Source organism: Heteronotia binoei, chromosome 3 (assembly GCF_032191835.1).
Source record: "Heteronotia binoei isolate CCM8104 ecotype False Entrance Well chromosome 3, APGP_CSIRO_Hbin_v1, whole genome shotgun sequence".
Classification (NCBI taxonomy): Eukaryota; Metazoa; Chordata; class Lepidosauria; order Squamata; family Gekkonidae; genus Heteronotia; species Heteronotia binoei.
Window position 1 is genome coordinate 132,523,777 of NC_083225.1, and position 20,897 is coordinate 132,544,673.

The 20,897-nt window shown below is 41.0% G+C and overlaps 1 protein-coding gene across 1 annotated transcript in view; it reads right to left on the bottom strand.

Annotated features, from left to right (window-relative positions):
* Positions 1–319: 319 nt before the first annotated feature.
* The window catches only part of LOC132569101 (prostaglandin F2 receptor negative regulator-like), a 183,026-nt gene continuing 162,448 nt past the window's right edge, over positions 320–20,897 (bottom strand). The window contains exons 6-8 of the mRNA XM_060235282.1: positions 15,199–15,306; positions 4,651–4,956; positions 320–3,525 (exon numbers count right to left, since the gene is read on the bottom strand). Of these exons, the coding sequence (XP_060091265.1) occupies positions 3,359–3,525; positions 4,651–4,956; positions 15,199–15,306 (581 nt within the window). The 3' untranslated portion in view covers positions 320–3,358. The remainder of the gene's footprint in view (positions 3,526–4,650; positions 4,957–15,198; positions 15,307–20,897) is intronic.

Consider the following 20,897-nt stretch of genomic DNA (forward strand, 5'->3'; position numbering starts at 1 on the left):
AACAGAGAAGGGGCATATTGTGGCACAAACATTGGGGCTGTAGTGAAGTGTGTGTGCAATCTTTTGACTTCTGCTTAAAGCATTAGGACTTCAGTGCATGCCCTTCTTCATCCTTACATAGATACTGTACTCACATGCAAAGTCCTAGCAACTAGGGAACTATGCCATGGTCAGATACATGCTCAACAAACTGTTGCTTATCTAACAGTTCCAGTATTGAACAGGCATCAGGTAGTTCAGTTGTACCCAGTGACAGCTAAACCAGAAATTCAAAGCTACAGTTCAAACATCCATAATTCAAAATAATGGTCACACAAAATTATTTATAAAAAGACAATTTATTTTCAATGTAAAAAACACATTACACTTCATAGTAATTGTCCCAATTCCTACATTCCAGAACCGTGCTTAACAAATTTCTTTAAAAGCTTCCAGAATTGTGCCAAAGCCCCTCTTTGAAAAACAAAAAAGCTTCCCTTCCTTTAAGCAAGTTCTCTTTGAAAACATACCCGATTCATATCCCAAGTGCCCTGAATTCCCAGCTGTGAGCTGGAAGCATGGAAAGAGACAAATCAGGATTGACGGAAGCCCTTAGAATACTTGACTGTTGATTCCATGGTTGCAACTCTGACAATATTGCTGACCTCATAACGGAATCCCATGCAACTTTCTCTCTGAAGACATACTGGAGGAAGTTAAGACAAAACAGGTAAGAATTTTCTGAAGAGAGAAGCTCTACTGTTAAAAAAGGAGATAGTATAAAATTGGCACAATTGGAAGGAGACTGCTGGAGTGTTGCTACTTCAAGGTACAGTTTAGTACAGGGGAGGCAGCATTGCCTCAAATCAGAGGGAACAACAATGTAACCTATTGACCAAGTAATTCTGTCTGCAAGCAAAATGACTTTTCCTATGGTCTAGGTGGGGTGGGCAACAACTCAATGAATAGGAGCCCTGCTATGAAAGGCAAGGAATCCCTGAACCAAAATAACCCTGAGTTTCTTTCCATAGAGAGACAATGTCAGTGTGCAACAAGTATGTGAGGAAACTTAATCATTTCTCAACACAACAGAAGCTGTGCTGAATCAAACCAATGGTTCACCTAATCCAGCACCCCATTTCACACTGTGGCCAACCAGATGCCCCTAGAAAACCTTCTAAGGACAGCATGGAGGCCAAAGCTTTTTCTGCCCTAAGAACTGGTATTTAGATGGTAACTGCCTTGGATCAGCATGCAGAGTATATTTACTCATTGCGGCTAATAGCCATTGATGGGCCCTATTCTCCATTAATTTCTCCAATGCACTTTTAAAGCTAACTGAACTAGTCACCAGCTATTCAGTTCATCATGTGGCAATCACTCCCACAAGACAATCACCTTTGTATGAAGTAGTTATTCTGAACTTAATTATTGCATTTAAATTGTTTTCCCCTCAAAATATGTATTAATGGGGAGACTTGGCATTAAAACATGCAATACAGGGCAGTTTGTGCTTTAAATAATTGTTCCTTTTCTACTTCTTTTAAAAAAATCAGGTCTGACAATGTGGTAAAAGCCCCTCAAGTACTGGTCCATCATATAAAATATTAAGTCACAGGATTTATCTAGATGAGTGAAATATCAAATGAACAATGCAAGCAGACTGGCACAATGCAGGGCAGCTTGTGATGGGGAAGCCTACCAAAAAGGTATACAGCCATCAGCCAGCCAATACTACTCCTTCTATACAACTCCAACCACACTGACTCTATGCACTTTACAAGTTTGTAAAGTTTCTGTTGTGTTCTGACATGTACACAAGTTCAGTGCAGTTTCAGGAGCCTCAGATGCATATCCCCAGATAAAGGCTTGCAGAACTACGCAAAGAAATGCAGGCTTTAACCCCACTGGATAACAAAGATCATCTGACATTTACTCTACAATTTCACAAAGAAAGGAAAAAATGGTTACTTGCTCTGTTAAATTTCCAGTCAATGACTCTAGCCACATAAGTCTTTTGCTGAATATTGTATGTAAAATGTATATGTTCTGACTTATTGCTTAGAAATACTGGTTGTGCTGGAAGAAGGCGATGCCTTGAATCACAGTTAAATCAGAGGCGCAGCTCTTGGGATCATGGATGAACAAGTATGTGGAAGACAAGATCTTGGTCTCTCTACTGCAGCAGCAAAGAGCCCCATGATGATAAATAATCGCCAGTCCTAGATAGTAGACAAAGGACACAGTGCAATGTTATAACTGTGGCATACATGAAAGAACTTCCAGGGACTTCTTTCCTACAAAATCCATTCCCTTCCTTACCCTGAGTAACAACTGCAGATACTGACCCATTGCTCCAGCATCAAACTCTGCATGGTGATTGCACAGTTAGTAGCATATGCAAACCATAGCTTGTTGTGGATCTAGTCACATGTTCACTGACCTAAAGGCATCTCTGTTTTGGTGCACCTCACTCATGGTATGCTACCCAATGTGACTTTTTTTTTAAAACCTCAGCATTGAAATGTTTAGATCAGGAGGATTCATGCTCAGTTCCAGACTTTCTAGGTCCTTTAGTTACATGGTCCTATGATATATGTAAGAACATTTAGCAGTCTCCATCCCAGGTGTACAGTGGCTGTTACACAAAATCCATTAACACTGTAAGAAGAAGTGGAAAATCTGGTGGTGGATTCTGCTGAGATGGTTGGAACAATTAGGGCACAGAGACTCAAACACCTCTTACTAGAACAACAATGGTGGGTACTATATAAACTACAGTGGAAAGAGACACTGTAAAAGGAGGTTGTATTGCTGTCTGATATTAGCCTTCAGTGCCACTAAACCCGCAACATTTTAAAAACAAAGGCCTTAGACAAAATAATCCAAGTGCTAACTTGGAATGAACTCCCACTAGCAACAGGAGATTGTCAACTCACAAGCTATATCTAGAGCAATAAACATTAATTTCCTTCTCTAGAGATTGCAGCTGGGAGTTACATGGCAGCCATTTACTTCCTATGAGCTCTTCCCATTCCATCTTCTAATTAAACCAACAAGGAAAAGAGATTTTAAAAGCAAATCTTGGTAGCAAATCTTGCCTAAAAGTCTGCTGGAAGAACACTGTGGAACAGTTAACCTGCGAGAGAGAACAATCCCCAAAAGAAGTGCCATTGGAAGACAAGCTGAAGGCTAACAAACATGACATGTGCTCTCAGTGTGAAACACGGGTAGAAAAGGAGCAGTTCCTAAGTCCAGGACAAGATCAGACAGTTTTGTTACTGGGGCATTTTGATGCAACAGACTCAAGTTGCAGAGTGGCCTTAGGCCTGCCAAAAGTCCCTTCTGAAATGTATGCATCCACTTCTCATTTTTACGCTTAGTCCATCTCCATAGACATCAGCCGGCGTCTCTCTCGCCTGGTTTCTTGAACTTCCTTCTTGCAACACCAGCGGGAACTGCAGTAGCCAATCAGACAAGATAAGAGTCCAATGAGCGTGGCAAGGCCGATGCCAATCAAGAGTGGAAATTTGAAAGCGTTCAGCACTGAGAGCAAGGGTGAAGGAAGAGAACACAGAAAAGAAGTAGTTAGAATAAACATTTCTTTACTGATGATAAGCAGATTAGAAATATTCACTTTGTAAAACATTATTTACTTGGTAGTCCTCTTCAGGTGTTAAAACTATGTGTACCAGCAGTCCAGCAATGTGAGCACACACCTGCAATACTCTGAATACATGCTGTCACTATAGGAATGCAGATTTTTTCCCTCCATATACAACTGTGGTACATGCCAATAGACTGTTCATGTGCAGTGAAGCTGTATACTCAGGGAAAAGTTTACACATTACCCTATTCATACAAACTGATGATTGCACACATTGGGAGCATCACAGGTAACACTCCAGTTAGTAGGCTTCTGGTACACATGATTGTAATGTCTGAACAGGGCTAAGATCTATTCTATTTGCTACTTATTTTAATCTTACCTAGAAGAAACAAGACACAGTGATTCACAGGCTGTTTCACATTCAGTCTAGGAATGCTGGATTGGCTTAGCATATCCAAAGCAGCATTTGCCAGCAATTCTTATCTACAGTTACTTAAAAACCCTACCTCTTATCCTGAATTTTAAAACAATATTGGACAAGGAAACTTTCAGTTGAGCAGCTGTCTGGACAGCCATCTAGCTTCCACTTGACTGTCATTTAAAGGCAACTAAGTAAGCAATACAAGTGCCATGAAGTGTTTATCCAGCACTATTAAGAGTCAGTGAGGAGAACAGAGTAGTCTCAAATAACAATCTGTTTTGAATACAGGAATCACTGTTCCCCAGACATTCCATGTCCAATATGATTACAGGCCAGTTGTGCAACTGAAACAGCATTTCTTCTATTTTTATAGCTTTGCAACAAAGCTTTGTAAAATAGTGCAAATATGCTTCTAAGAATTCAATCAACAGACCACATTTTGAAAATTGTACCTGCTTTTTAGCAGTACAATACTTAGCACTCTTAGAAATCTGGAAAAATCTCAAACCTGATATCAGGAGATAGACCTCATATTGACTTTTTAAATAAGATGGTTAAGGAAACTAATATGTTGATTACCTTTCAGTAACAAAATTTTGCTCTTTGATAAGAATGCAATCAAAATCTGGACTATCCTTACCATCCATTTTCACTGTCACAAAGATGGGCTTGGATTTGACCTCCATCTCCTGTTGCCAGACACCTGCAGCTGACCGGACCCATGGGATTACCACACAGTAATGGTTACCAAAGTCCTGATCTTCACAGCCATGAATTCTAAGCTGAAATTCCAGGGGGGCAATTTTTGCCAAGCTGACATCACTACTCCCATTCCTTCTGGCCTGGATTGCAATTCCTTTCCGATCCAAGGAAGCTAGGAAAACAGGGGGTCTGTCCATTGCATAAGAACGCACCGCAAACCAGGAGACATCAAAGGACATATCATCTGAAATGGAAAGCACAGACGCAGCATGACAAGGGTATGGTGCATCAAATGCAACACTTACAAGAACAGGACCTCTTACTATGATGCACAAGATGACAAAATTAATATAAAGGAATTCCATCTGCAACAGTTATTTGAGGCAAGGCTACCTAGCTATTCCACTATAGAAATAAGATAAAAAGATCACACAAGGAATACAGACACCCTTTCTAAGCCCCAATACTGGCATATATGTACTGCCCTAGAAAGTGTTCTTTATAATCTTCATTTCCCCCCTTTTTTCCTAGCCTCATCTCCTGGCTTGATCTAATGTAGGGGTTATTTCCAAAATGTGTATATCGCCTTCTCCAGAGATCTGCTACTTCTACAACATCCTAGCAAATTTCATAATCCTCAACATGTTCCTGGCATTTTTGCACTCTCTGACGTTTCCCCTCCCCTCCCCCAACCCAGTGTCAGGCATTGTCATTGCATCCTGTACTTCCACTTGTCCCATGCAAGCTCAACTTTCCTTCTATTAAGTCACAGCTTCTTACTGCATCCTGCCAGTTTAAACATTCAGGTTTTCCTATTAACATTGCTATACTTCCCAAACTCACATTATTATTTTCCTGATCTCTAGCTGTGCTTTCTCGACACCTCAAATACATTTTAAAGGCATGGTTAATAAGGCCAACCTTGACTCTAATAAGAGATCATGATGATTTGCATGAGGTTGCAAATTTCTGGTAGGGGAGCACACAGTCTGTGATGGGTAATGGACTGTGTTTGGCAGCACTGCAAAAAGGGTTTTCATTCTGATGTTCTCATCTCCGTAGCTCAGAATGAAGACTGAGATCACAGTCCCTTCTTTTGGACTGAATGAAGACTGAGATCACAGCCCCTTTTGGACACTATGTAAAATGGGGTGTCAGCACAGGCTAGTATTACAGGGGGCATTCCACACTTTATTCAAAAAGTTACCCCAGGCACAAATGCCTGGTTTTAAATGTGTGTCTGAGGGAGTGTGTGAACATAAGAACATAAGAGAAGCCATGTTGGATCAGGCCAACGGCCCATCCAGTCCAACACTCTGTGTCACACAGTGGAAAAAAATTATATATATATACACACACTGTGGCTAATAGCCACTGATGGACCTGTGCTCCATATTTTTATCTAAACCCCTCTTGAAGGTGGCTATACTTGTGTGTATGTGAGTGCATCTTTAAATCACTCCCTACAAAATTACAAACTTCCATCACTTGCACATAAAGAAACTAATAGCAACACTCCCCCAATACAGAGAATAAATGGAAGCATAAATGGAAGTTTCTTACAGGCACGAATACAATCAACATAGCAAGGCTCATTCCCCAGTATGCCGTGCTTCTAATTTAGACCACATTTTATCTATAAATGTACTGCAGTTATACATCTTTAGGAACAAATGCCTTACACCAATTTCACTAACGGGATATCCTCTCAAATATCTTTGCTATGCCTTCTACCTCTAACACTGGCTGACAGGTAGTCACAGTCTATCAGTATATCCTCTATTCTTCTGTGCAATGTGCAAGATTATGTTGAGTCCATTAGCAAATCTGCACTTTTAACCTCATTAGAATGGTAGTTGTGGATGCAGTTTAATCACTGCAACTGTCTTTGGATGAATATCCTTGTGCCCACCTCCCACCTTCCAGCTGAGAACCAAAAGATATAATGCCTATAGCATCTGTCAGAGTCTGACTTTGAGTGGAAGTTCATCCTCGCGATTTGTGAGCAAAATAGGTGTGTTCACAATGAACATGTCAGAGTCTTATAAGAAATTGCAATATGGTATCAAACTTCTTAAAAGTTAACTAGACCCGTGACAGGTATTTATATGTAACTTTCTTTGGGCACATTCATATCCTAGTGCATAGGTGGCATAATGAAATAATAATGTATTATTATTTTTTGTTAGCTGCCTTGGTGACTCTAATGAGGGCAGCAATGTGGAATATAAATTTTGTAAACAAATATCAGTGGGAGACCTGCGAATACCTTTTTTTTGGGGGGGGGGGGGAATAAATAAATGTTTAAATACTGTAATTTTGTTGGATCTATCACTGGAAGCCGCCCTGAGCCACTTGTGGGAAGGGCGGGATATAAATCTCAAAATAAATAAATAAATAAATAAATAAATAAATAAATAAAAAATCTCATTTTCTCCTCCCTGCTATATCTTTCTTCCCTTTCCTGAAAGCCCCCATACCCTCCTTCCCTTTCTTCTTCATTCTGGTCTTTTCACTCTCCAGTCAGCCTACTTTTATCTGCCCCCATCCTCAGCTTTCTCTCCTCTACTCCCCCTGGCAGCCTATTCCCAGGAAAACTATAGCCCTGCTGAATGGCCTTCTGAGCTAGGCCAAGTAGCACTGGGAGGGAACTTGGACTGACTTGTGAGGGGTACTGCACTTTCCCCTATATCACCTCCCTACACAATTTCCTCTTTCCATCCTTCTGGCAACCCATGTATCTACAGGTCTCCCTGCTCTCTTCTTTCTTTTACACCCCCAAAATAAACTACCTTGTATCTGCCCACCACAGTCCTCAGCTATATTTTTTATTTAGTTAGTTCATTAAATCCTACCTTCCTCCACAATGGGAACCAAAAGCAGCTTGAATCATCTTATCCTCACAACAACCCTGTGGAGTAGGTTAGCCTAAGTGTGGGTGACTGGCTAAAAGTCACCCAGTGAGCATACCTGAGTTTCCCAGATCTAACCAGTGTATTTCATGAAGTGGCTGCTATTAAACAGTAGGAAGCAGCCAAGCAAGAGTGAATCATGCAAGTGGGTGTGGGTGTGGGGTGTGGGGGAGGATAGCAAGTTGCCCAATGGTTGCTGCCCGGCCTGGCTCAAGTAAGTCCTCACTCAAAGGCCAAAACAGCTTTGAAAAGGGTCCTTTCTCTTGCCTTTTCCTGAGAGAAACTAAGCCTAAAACGCTAGCAAAATTGTTATGGTTGCCTAGCAATGACCACTGAGAAAATATGTTTCTTAAAGGTACAGGTACTTCTTTTATTATTTTTGTTGTGGTTTTAAAAAACAATTTTTTAGTTTTTGTAGGGCAGCGTAAATAATCTTGGTGTCCCTACAGCTGGTATAGATAGGAAGTCAAACTACATATGCAAGGGTTTTTTTGTTTTGTTTTAAATCATATGGACAACCAGTCAGTGTTACTGTCTGAGATCTATCAATGAGATATCCAGCAGATGGGATAACAGAATCTATTACCAGAGGGATGGAAGTGTCCCAGATACCTTATTTCCAACCCCTAAAGCCATTCATTACCTACATATCTAGCCATCTCATTTCAAGCTTTGTATTTCTGACTAACTTGATCCAATTATACTGAAGAGTGCAGAAGAATTAACTCAGCAAAGATGAGCATCACTTAGTGCACTAGTTCCCCCAACAGCTAAGAATCCAGATTTTAAAGCAGGATTTATTACTGCTTTCTACCCATTTGTATTTGAAGTTTCTTTCCTCCACTTATGAAGGTAATACTCAAACATACAGCCTCTTGCTGTCATTCTGCAATTATAATTACAAAAAATAAATTTTGCAGTGTGAGATAATATTAACCAATAAATTTAAGTGAGCATATAGAGTGTGCAATAACCAAGTCAATATATCCACAAAGAATCTATAAGAGGCAGAAGGCAGAAAGGCCATTGAGAGCCCTTTGTTTTTAAAATTTCCTGAAGGGGTCATGCTGGAGTATAATTGATTTTGTTCTTATATTTTATGAGGACTTCCACATGGCTCTGTCTCTTTACATTTTGTGATGCCACTACATAAATTAGGTTAGCAAAGATCAGTGATGATTTCAGCAGGGAAGAGAAGCAGCAGTCAGTCTTTCTATTTCACTATTACTCTAATGGTCAAGGGGGGTAGATGACAAGTTGAGCAGGATGATCTTGAGTAGGTACCACAGAGGCAGAAAAATACTGGTGAGAAACATATCCCCAGTTTCCTGTTTTACCTCCACTTTGCACTGTTAGTGACTTGGGATGAGCATGCTGATGCCAATTTAACTGGATTTACCTTCTCTGCAACCTGTGATGTGCTGTGTAACAGATATTTTTAGTTGTACTGTTTTTACCATGACTGATTATTACTTGGATTCACTTAGCAAACTGAATTCACCATAGAACAAAGTTTGAATCCAGTGGCACCTTTAAGACCAACAAAGTGTTATTTAAGAGCAAACATTCTCAGATACACTGAAATGGAAGTTAACACTCCATACATATAGGCAGCGGGTGAGCAGCTAATTAGCATACAACATAATGAAGATGTTTTAATAGATGTAAAAACCAAACAGGAATAATGTAAGTTTATACGGTTGCTTAGCTTGTTATTCCTGTTGGTCTTTGCATCTGTTAAAACATCTTCATTCTGTTGTATGCTAATAGTTACTGCTTCTGTGACTGGTCACTGTGCTATAGTGCATACTGAACACCATATAGCTATAAGAATTGTGTGCTATCAAATCACAACTGACTCATGGCAATCCCAGGACCATGGGTTATTCAACGCAAGAGAGAAGGAGTGGTGGTTGGCCATTGCCTTTCTCTGCATAGCAATCTCAGTCTTCCTTGATGTTTCCCATCCAAGAACTAACCGTGGCTGTCCCTGCTTAGCTTCTGAGCTCTGATAAAATCAGGCTAGTCAGGGCTAGTCAGGCTGCTTATATATCTCTTTCTCTCATATTTGAGCTTCACAAAGGAATGTTATAGACTCTTGTGTTTTCTGGCCTTTCGGCCCACTGCTGACAGTTCTTTTTCTGATGAAGATGCACACCAGACCACAAAAGTTTTAATACCCATGTTGCTATGCTACCAATATGGATGTAAAAACCAGCATTCTAACACAACAGGAAGCATCAATAACAGCTTTTAGAACATTCGGTAAAATGCAATGCACATACTTTCTAAACCCTGAGACCTGAGTTTGAAAGCTCCCCAAGCAATAGAAACAGCACCCATAGTTTTAAGAAATTAATGTCCTCAGTGTCCATTGCTAGAAAACCACAACAGTCATGGTTTCTATCAGTAAAAGGCAAAAGGAGAGGGCAGGGCCTTTTCCAGGGCTGTTATGGCATTTGTGAAAGGACTCATCGGGGTTGCCCAGCAACCACCACTTGTTACCATGCAACTTGTATGACTCACCCAGGCCCAGATGCTTCCTACAGTTCCACAGCAGCTATCCCAACAAAACCAGTGTGGTGCAGTGGGTAGAACCTCAGACTAGGACATGGAAGATCTATGTTATTCTAATCTTGGGTCAATTTCATATTGGCTGTGATCACATACACATTTTCAACCCACTTTCCAACTGGATTTTACTGTGTGAATTGGCAAAATCCAGTTGAAAGTGCACTGAAAGTAAACTGAAAGTGCATTATTTAGTGTTTGTGATCGCAGCCATTCTTAGCCTAGCCTAACTTACTGGGTTGTTGTGAGGATAAAATGGAGAAGAGGAGAATGCTTTTAGCTGCTCTGAATCCCCATTGTGAAGATGAGATTTCAACAAGGTATTTAAAGAATATATATAACCGAAGGTGAGGGGTATATAAAAGGTTAGTGAGTAGGAATGGAAGCATAGTAAGATGAGGACATGGCATGGCTAGGAGGAGGAAGAGAGGAAATTGCACAGGGAGGGAAATACAGGAGGAAATACAGGAATGCCTGCAACAGGGCCGGCTACTGGCACTGCAGAGTTTCCCAAGGGAGAGGCTACCTGCAGTGAGACGAAAGCTGGGAAAGCTGAAGGCGGGTCAAGAGAAAGGTAAGCTGGCTAGTGTGTGGGAAGGACAGAAGAAAGCAGGAACAGGAAAGAAGCTATGGGGGCTTTCAGAAAAGGAAAAGATAAAATGGTAGGGGAGGGGAAATGAAATGCCCTCTCAAGTCCTGTGCAGGTCCCACAGTTGTCAAAAATTTCAAAAATACAATTCCTTTTTTGGAAAAAAGTGCATTTAATAGCACATTTCAAAATAGATTCTAAATGCTTCTGCTATCAGCATTTGTACATGTTTTATAAATCTCCCAAATATGTGCAGTGACTGCAGGTTTTGCTCACAACAAAGAACACATTACAAACACTTTTTTTTTAAAAAATACACATTTGTAGGGAGTGTCTTTTAAAGTCAGTTACTTCCACCACCTCTGTGGGAGTAAGCCACAATTCAGAAGCCATAGGTTTCAGATGACTGGTTCAACAACATGAAAAGCTGCACTCTCCCTTAAGTATGGGCCTCAGCCCCTCAACCCAAAGCTTCTTTGGATCTAAACAGATGTGAAGTGGGGAGCAAGATCTTCTGTAATTTTTTTTTAACTTCAGAACTGCTGTTGTGCAGCTGAATACTTGATCAGTGAAGTGGCAAAGGAGGAACATAAGAACATAATTGAAGGCATGTTGGATCAGACCAATAGCCCATCCACCCCAACACACTGTGGCCAAAAAAACCAGGTGCCATCGGGGTCCATTAGTGGGGCCAGGACACTAGAAGTCCTCACATTGCCCTCCCTCAAAAGCACCAAGAATACAGAGCATCACTTGCTCCAGACAGAGAGTTCCAACAATACGCTGTGGCTAATAGCCACTGATGGACCTCTACTCCATATGTTTATCCAATCCCCTCTTGAAGCTGGCCATGCCTGTAGCCACCATCACCTCCTGTGGCAGTGAATTTCATGTGTTAATCACCCTTGGGTGAAGAAGTACTTCCTTTTATCCATTCTAACTCAACTGCTCAGCAATTTCATTGAGTGCCCATGAGTATTGTAGTTCTTTCTCTACTTTCTCTATCCCATGCATAATCTTGTAAACCTCTATCATGTCACCCCTCAGTTGACGTTTCTCCAAGCTAAAGAGCCCCAAGCATTTTAACCTTTCTTCAGTACTCCAAATGAGACCACACCATCAATTTATACAGGAGCATTATGATACTGGCTGATTTGTTTTCAATTCTCTTCCTAATAATTCCCAACATAGCATTGGCCTTTTTTATTGCAATCGCACACTGTCTCGACATTTTCAGTGAGTTATCTACCACAATCCCAAGATCTCTCTCTCTAGTCTCCTCCAGTTTACACCACATCAACTTGTATTTATAATTAGGATTTTTGGCCCCAATGTGCATTACCTTGCACTTGGCCACCGTGAACCTCATTTGCCATGTTGATGGCCACTCACCGAACCTCAACAGATCCCTCTGAAGTGCCTCACAATCCTCTCTGGTTCTCACCACCCTGAACAATTTAGTGTCATCCCCAAACTTAGCTGCCCTGAGCCTGCTTCAGTGGGGAGGGCGGGATATAAATCAAATCAAATAAAATAAATACAAAATAAATAAAACTTAGCCACTTCATTGCTTACTCCCAACTCCAAATCATTAAAGAACAAGTTAAAAAGTATCGGACCCAGTACTGAGCCCTGCGGCATCCCACTACTTACCACCCTCCACTGAGAAAATTGCCCATTTATATTCACTGTTTCCTATTCATTAGCCAGTTTTTGATCCACAAGAGGACTTGTCCTTTTACCCATGACTCTTAAGAGGAAAGAAATCTTTTCCTAGTGCTGCTTCCCAGGCTAAGGTAGCAGCTCCATAATGCTACTCTGAAATAACACAGCAGCAGAACTTCTAGGCTGGGCCTTTCAAAGGCCTTGGTGTAAGTACAAAGCGCCAGAAAGCTTGAGGAAACAGCACATATATTACAATTCAGCTTTGGTGGCAAATGTTGCATGAGCAGGAATTATGTATATATAAAAGTTTTTGACAGCAATGACTGAAATGTATGGTAAGTTCAGCCTAGTTTTCTTGGCACATTTTACCCCTCACATCTGAATACGAACCACCTTTAGGAAACATTTCTGTACACGTTCCCACAATTTTAGAGAACTGTGGAAATGGTCACTGCTGGATACTCTCTGCAAAAGCAGCAATGAACACATCCATCAGAGCCAAGATTCAGTTAAATGGAAGCACTGGTCGGATTTGGCATAATTCTAATACTAATGGACTTTAAAGAGAGAAGGCTGGAGGCAGTTGCTATTCTAAGAAATGCTACAGTATCTGTCACACTTTGGAATAACTCATGCTAATGTGTAAGGGAGGGAGAGTTGCCATGTGGAAGTGCGGTAAATTATGCCTTACATTTTTATATATGGGATAAACTAAGATGCTAGGCTTCCTTCCCCTGGGAAAATCTGAAAGTATCAAAATGTAAAGTACATATTTATGCACCTCAATCTGACAAGCAGGCCTAAGCTGTCTGGCCTTTAGCTAGTTTCCCTGGTCATATCGACCTTCACGAGTCTCACTAAGCTGAAAACAAAATAAATAAAATCTCAGTGTACTTGCTAGCTGTGCCTGCAATAAATAAGAATTCAAATAAGACAAAATATTGCTTCAACTAGCCCTGAGAATACACAGCTATGGAAATGAGTGCTTTTATATATCTTTTAAACCCAAATTACCAGGATTTTATAATAATGCTATTAAGAAAGCTGAGAAAGTCTCCATGTAAATTTAAAAAGATAAATAAGAATTGATCCAATTCATTTTGCAAAAGAACAGAATCTATTTATCAAAAAGGCCAGATGAAAAACCTGTTGTATTAGAATGAAGTACTTAAGGTGGTATCCTGTAGATTGCAGAGGCTATAATCCAGATTTGTCCAAGCAGTTTCACCTGTACACTTATTATTATTTCACTAAGTAACTTGCTGGAGATGGAGGACACACTGACTAAGGCCAGAATCAGTCCTGCAAAGGTGGCAGGGTGGGGGGAGAGACTAGCTAAGGGACTGCTTCCGTGTGACAGTTGGGTCTAAGAGAAGTAGCCACAGCTGTGGCAACTGCCTTTCCTAGTTTCTTCAAACAGAGATAAAGCTGCCAACAACTGTACTCTATTTCTACACTGCTGCGCAATCGCAACTGCCCATCCTAGGGGAGTGAGGTTAAACAGCCACAACCTGAGCAATTGAGAAGCAGAATTTATATAGCTGCCTGCCAAGTGTAGGCTTGTTACACCTTTGCACAGCACTTTATTCATTGGGCTGGCACATTAATGGAGTCCTTTCAATACTACCCTTCACTGAAAGTTAACAACATTGCACCTGCATATTAAATCCCAGCCTAGCACCAACAGTTGTGAACAAAAAGAATCAACTCAAAAAAAGGCTAACTGACAAAAGGAGCATTTGGCTTGACTCAGCATAGCAAGGTTTTCAAAATATTTGCTGTAAGCACTTTGAACACATTCACACAAATACTAAGGATTAAGAGTGAATGAATAGTTTGCCCTAAATGTGTCTTCAACATACTGCATAAAAAATATGAACACCTATCAGAATTACATCATTATAGGTGAACTGCAGAGCTTAACAGAAAACAGTTAAGCTCAGATTTGTGTGCTGAGTACCCACACAACAACCAGACGGCTCTCTCAAATAAATGTCCTCCAATACAAACTGAAATGTAAGTGTTCATGGAAGGTACAGATTAAAGGGAAACTTTTCATGGGGAACGGGAGCAGATTTCAAAAGTTAAAACATAAATGGTTATATTAGCAAATAAAAGGCTGATTATTATATGGGCAGCTTCAAGTGTATGATTTTGCCTGATGGCTTTATAAATAAATGGAAATGTAGAATTAGATGAACAGCCACTATAGATTTCCCTGTCTAAAAGTCCAGACTCTGCTGGGAGCCTTTTCCAACTAACTGTCGTAAAACATGCATCTACTGCTTTCATTCCCTGTTTTATTCACTGAGCAAACACACAAACTCTAGTTTGACTTGTAGGGATAACGTGTATAAACAGGGATAAACCAGTGCAGAACTGAGGCAGGTGTTTCACCAATCACCCATATTTACTTAGAAAACACAAACAGAAGTTCCCTGGAATGACTGAGAAATTGCTGCACTACCAACCACTGCTGGAATGTGCATGAACAGCTGTTAAATTTCATATATTCATAATAATACATCATTCAGCTTACAGGAAGCTTCATAAAGGGAGAAGCTACCAAGTTATGGTACTTGTAGTTTAAAGGGTCTATCTCCAAAACCTCCACTTGAACTGTGAGTTCACTTAATTCCAATGACTATTTTTAAAATATAACATATTCTTAGTTGTCCCATAGGTTTAAGATTTTTATTAAACACATAGGAAAAAAATCAATCATACTTGAAAGTTATTCAAATCATACCTGGATTGAGTACCGTTCCTTCAATGGTTATGATGCAAAGTAAATTCACCAGCTCATCCCGATAAACTGTTGGATTATCTGAATGGACTGAGGCATTAAAAACAGGACCTGAGGGGTGGAGGAAAGGTTTTTTTAATATCATTAAACAGCAGGGTTCCTCTTATGCTTCTTACATACTGTTGGTCTAGGATAGTGTATGAAGCCATGAAATCCAGGTCGTATTCATAACTTGCATCACACCAAGGACTTCTAGAATTAGTTTCTCATGTTTATGAAACTAAATATATTTTATGCTAATGACAAACAACAAGCTGCTCAGAGGATTTCTGAAGTTTCAAACAAGTAGAGTCAAATAGAGCTTCACAGGAGTCTCATAGACTCCCTTGTAGGCATATGAATTATAGAGCATTTTGAACATGTCTAGCACTGATAAGCCATTCAGTCCATTTGCAATGTCTGCTGAAGCCATGTAAAAGGTACAATTATGACAATGAGAACTATATTTGAATTAAGTAGCTGACATGTTAGTCAACTACTGTCAAATATCCCCACATCAGCTTCTTTACAGAAGTCAGCTCAGTCCACCTTCACTCAACTGGCCTTTGATTACACAGAACATGCAGTTTTGTAGCAACAATTTCTCATAACGTAAGAGGGTACTGGACATGAGATATTCCTTCACAGACATTCTGCCTTCTTGAACAAAGATGGTTCCACATAAAGGACTGACTCAATACAGTGAAGCTAAAATAAGGTTTGACATACACATGTCTTGTTCTGCCAGTTCAACAATGTTTGTTACCTTGCACAAAACGTTCTGAGAGATTTGCATTTCACATCTTTCCTTTTTTTTTGCGTAATTTGAACAACTGGTACATTTGATAATGGAACTACAATTCCTCCGTAGCTGCTTGAACAGTAATATCATTATAATTAATGACTCATCTGTTAGCAGTCTCTCAGTTTCAGGGAGAGGCTGCTTTGTGCACAACAGTGTGGAAATGTCATTTCTCTAACTATATTTACACGCAATGGATCAAAGAGTCTGCCATAACAAAAGCAAATTTATTTGTACATTGGAAACAACTGTTACTTATAATATAAGGTACCATGCCAATAATCAAAAGCCTAGGAAGCCTGCTACATGGCTATTATTATGTTATGGCTGAACTGCAAGCCATTGACAAACCAACAGATATCATTACTTGCTACAAGTTCATTTAAAATAAATTCAGTAGCAGACTGATGCCAATGACGTCACATGATGAAATCCATCCTGTATGATACTTGAAATGTCATAGGCACTCATCATAGATTTAAAATACTGAGCCCCTGGGAATATTTGAGCATGATAACACTGAAAGCTGCTTATTTTACAACCACCACAATATTTTATACGTGTCATTAATTCTGTATTTTAATGAATATGTTTTGACATTTTGGGTTTTAAAAAATATTTTTACTTTGTAAGCTTCCTTGAGGTTTCTGGAGTGATGGTGCAACATTTTTCTAAACAAATAAAGTTATTTCATATTAGAGCATAAGGAGAGTTAAGTATGGCTGTGCTGAGCCCTGCCACCAGGATCTCATTTTCAAGTATGGAACTATGGAAATTACAGATGCAGTAAACACCATACATCCAATGATGCCTCAATCACTATCAAAGCATGTAATGGATTATTATTCACATGGTCCTGGATCATTTGCAGAACTCTTTCATCTGAAGAATGCTCATGACGGGGAAAAATGTTCCAATAGGGCAGCGGTACGCAACTAGAAGTACATGTGTCACCATTGAGATGCAGCAGTAGTCTAGGTGGGATGCAAGATTTTCCCAGTAATTACAACAAATAAGCATCTAGGGATGGATGATGTGTCAGACATCTGTTCATGGCACTTTGGTCCATTTGTTCCATATCAAACAAATTTGTACCAGAATATCCGGGGTTGAGGGATTGCACTTTCCTGAGTGTTCCCATTCTTCAAGAAACTCCTGTGTAGGTTACTGAAATTCTTAAGCAGAATAGATAAAAGAAAAACTATTAACTCATATTTTCCCCCATGGGGTGAAGCACAGCTGGGAAAGTGATTCTGAGTCAAAAATGGGCAGAAGGTTATGGGTGAAGTACATGTACTGGCTAAATCAATAACTTTAGAAACTGCTTTTGGTTAAAAGGGAGGGAAAGGGTGACAGAGAGGGACACACACACATCCTGTTCAAGTAGCATGTAGTTTGGCCCTTAACATTTAGGAACATCCCTGCACTCTTTGTTATGTTGCTCTAGTACTTCAGTAAGCATTTCTTCACTTCTACTCAGGTCAGGTCACTGTTCTCCAGGGACACATTCAACAGTCAGGCAAGCTTCTGTAAAGCATGTTAGCGGCTGCAAACTATATTTTTTTCTTGGTCAATGCTGATTCAGCCACAGAAGTCAGAGACTGCAAAGAGAAATGGTCTTTTTTATTATTAAGACATAAAAAAGCAGGGGAAAATCTGATTTACTATTTTTTCCCCTTCATCCAAAAGCAAAGCTATTTGCTACAATGCTGTAACCAAACTCTACTTTTAAATGGAAGCAATTACTGCCTTACTGAATCCTTCCCAGGCACATTCATTCCAGTCATGCATTCTTAATTTTCACTCCTAAATTAAATTGTGGTCTACAATGCCAAACTAATTTACCTAGGTAACTTGGATGAGGGGGGAAGAAAATGAAGAGGAAGTGCTTTAAAAAAAAAAACATTATACCTACAGAGCCATGTCACAGCAGAGAGGACACAATCTACATGAAAGAACATATATAAAATCTTCTGTCAATGCAGAAATTTAGTTGCATCTGAAGACCCAATCCCTACAGAGGAAGAATGTCATAGTAAAAAGCTGTTCCACATGCTTACCAGTTCAGACAAAAATAACTACATTAAATTAATCCTGTATCAAATTAAGAGAGATTTACTGCATCATCCAATGTTTTATCACCCTATTGAAGGAGAAGAACTAAAACTTACATACCCAATGTAGAGGTTACTGCCAACAGTTAAAGCTAGATGGTTAGATTATTCTTTTTCAGAGTTTGGAAACTTTCTGTACATAAAGGCTCTCGTGTTTGCAAATTCACAGAGGAGAGAGTGAAGGAATATACTAAATGCTGAAAATCCTATAATATTTAGATAAAACCCCTGTTAAATCAACCCATTTAGTATGCAGTAGCTACTGACCTCCGGTCTTCATAAGAGCTCTCAAAAGAGCATGAGCACCTAGACAATCTGTTTTCTACTTTCTTCAACAGGGCAATGAGCTGAAATCCTTCCCCATGCTTTTATACAGGTGTCATTTTAGGACTATCTCTCTTTCTCTCGGCTTGACTTCACGAACGAAGATTTAAGAAGGGTGCAGTAGTCCACGTCTGCTGCAGGCTCGCTGGTGGCTGACAAGACCAATGCGGGACAGGCAGATCCGGCCACAGTGGCTGCAGGGAAAAGTCTGATTTGGGGTTGGTGCTGTAGCAGTGTGATTCTTTCTCAATCTCCTTTTGTCCTCAAGACCAGCTATGCGTGCGTTCTCAAAGGAAGAGACAGCCTGGTGGATGGTGTGCCTCTATGCTTTGCGATCTGAGGCTAGGTCAGACCACTGGTGATGGTTGATGCGACAGGTGCCAAGGGATTTCTTCAAGGAGTCCTTGTACCTCTTCTTTGGTGCCCCTCTATTTTGATGGCTGGTGGAAAGTTCGCCATACGGAGCAATCTTGGGAAGGCGGTGGTTTTCCATCCTAGAAATATGCCCTGCCCAGCGCAGCTGCGTCTTCAACAGCAGTGCCTCGATGCTTGTAACCTCCACCCTCTTGAGGACTTCAGTGTTGGTCACAAAGTCACTCCAGTGGATGTTAAGGATGGTGCGAAGGCAGCGCTGATGAAAGCGCTCAAGGAGTCGCAGGTGATGACAGTATAAAACCCACGATTCGGAGCCGTAGATGAGGGTTGTCATCACAACCGCTTTGTAAACATTGATCTTTGTGCCTTTTTTCAGATGCTTGTTGCTCCACACTCTTTTGTGCAGTCGGCCAAATGCACGGTTTGCCTTTGCCAGCCTGTTGTCAATCTCCTTGTCGATCTTGGCATCTGAGGAGATGATGCACCCCAGGTAGCTGAACTGCTGGACTGTCTTCAGAACTGATTCACCCACAATGATGGAGGGAGGGTATAATCTTCCTGGGGTGCAGGCTGGTGGAGAACTTCTGTCTTCTTCAGACTAACTTCTAGGCCAAATAGCTTGGCAGCCTCTGCAAAGCAGGACATCATATGCTGCAGAGCTGATTCCGAGTGGGAGACGAGTGCAGCATCATCAGCAAACAGTAGCTCTCGGATAAGTTTTTCCATTGTCTTGGAGTGAACCTTTAGTCGCCTCAGGTTGAAAAGGCTGCCATCGGTGCGATAGCGGATGTAGACACCATCATCATCTAGATCTACTGCAGCTCTTTGAAGCATCATGCTAAAGAAGATTGTAAAGAGAGTTGGCGAGAGAACTCAGCCTTGCTTTACACCTGTGCCTATTGGGAAGGGCTCCGAGAGGTCGTTGCAGTGTCTGACTTGGCCTCGCTGGTCTTCATGTAGCTGGATGATCATGCTGAGGAATCTTGGGGGACATCCTAAACGTTCCAAGATTTGCCACAGGCCTTTCCTGCTAACTGTATCGAAAGCTTTGGTAAGGTCGACAAAAGTCACATATAGACCCTTGTTCTGTTCCCTGCATTTCTCTTGGAGCTGCCTGAGAACAAATACCATGTCGGTGGTGCTCCTGTTAGCTCTGAAGCCGTACTGGCTCTCTGGGACGAGTTCTTCTGCAATGGTGGGCACCAGTCTGTTCAGGAGTATTCTGGCAAGGATTTTGCCTGCGATGGAGAGCAGGGTTATCCCCTGGTAGTTGGAGCAGTCTGACTTTTCCCCTTTGTTCTTGTGTAGAGTGATGATGATTGCATCGTGAAAGTCCTGTGATAGTTTGCCTTGTTCCCAGCAGGTGACAAGTACTTTGTGAAGTGTGCTATGTAGTACTGTGCCCCCATGCTTCCAGATCTCTGGTGGGATTCCATCAACTCCCGCTGCCTTGCCACTTTTCAGTTGCTTGATGGCTTTAACAGTCTCTTCTAGGATGGGGATCTCATCCAACTCTGTTTTCACTGGTTGAAGTGGGGTGAGGTGGATCGCTGAATCTTGAACTACGCGGTTGGCACTGAAGAGAACCTGAAAATACTCCGACCACCGGTTCTGTATGGATGCCTTGTCTGTGAGGAGCACTTGGCCGTCTGCACTACGCAAGGGACTCTGAGCCTGATATGATGGGCCATATACTGCCTTCAGGGCTTCGTAGAACCCTCTTAAATCACCAGTGTCTGCACACAGCTGGGTTCTCTCTGCAAGCTTGGTCCACCACTCGTTTTGAATGTCCTGAAGCTTGCACTGGAGGTTGCTACATGCAGCGCGAAAGATTGTTTTTTTCCCGAGACAGGAGGGCTGAGCAAGATGTGCTTGGTAGGCAGATCTCTTTTTCACTAGTAATTCTTGGATCTCTTGATTGTTCTCGTCAAACCAGTCCTTGTTCTTCCTTGTGGAGAACCCAAGGACTTCTTCAGAGATCAACAGGATGGTAGTTTTTAGGTGTTCCCAGAGTGCTTCTGGAGAAGGGTCTGTGGGGCAACTGGGGT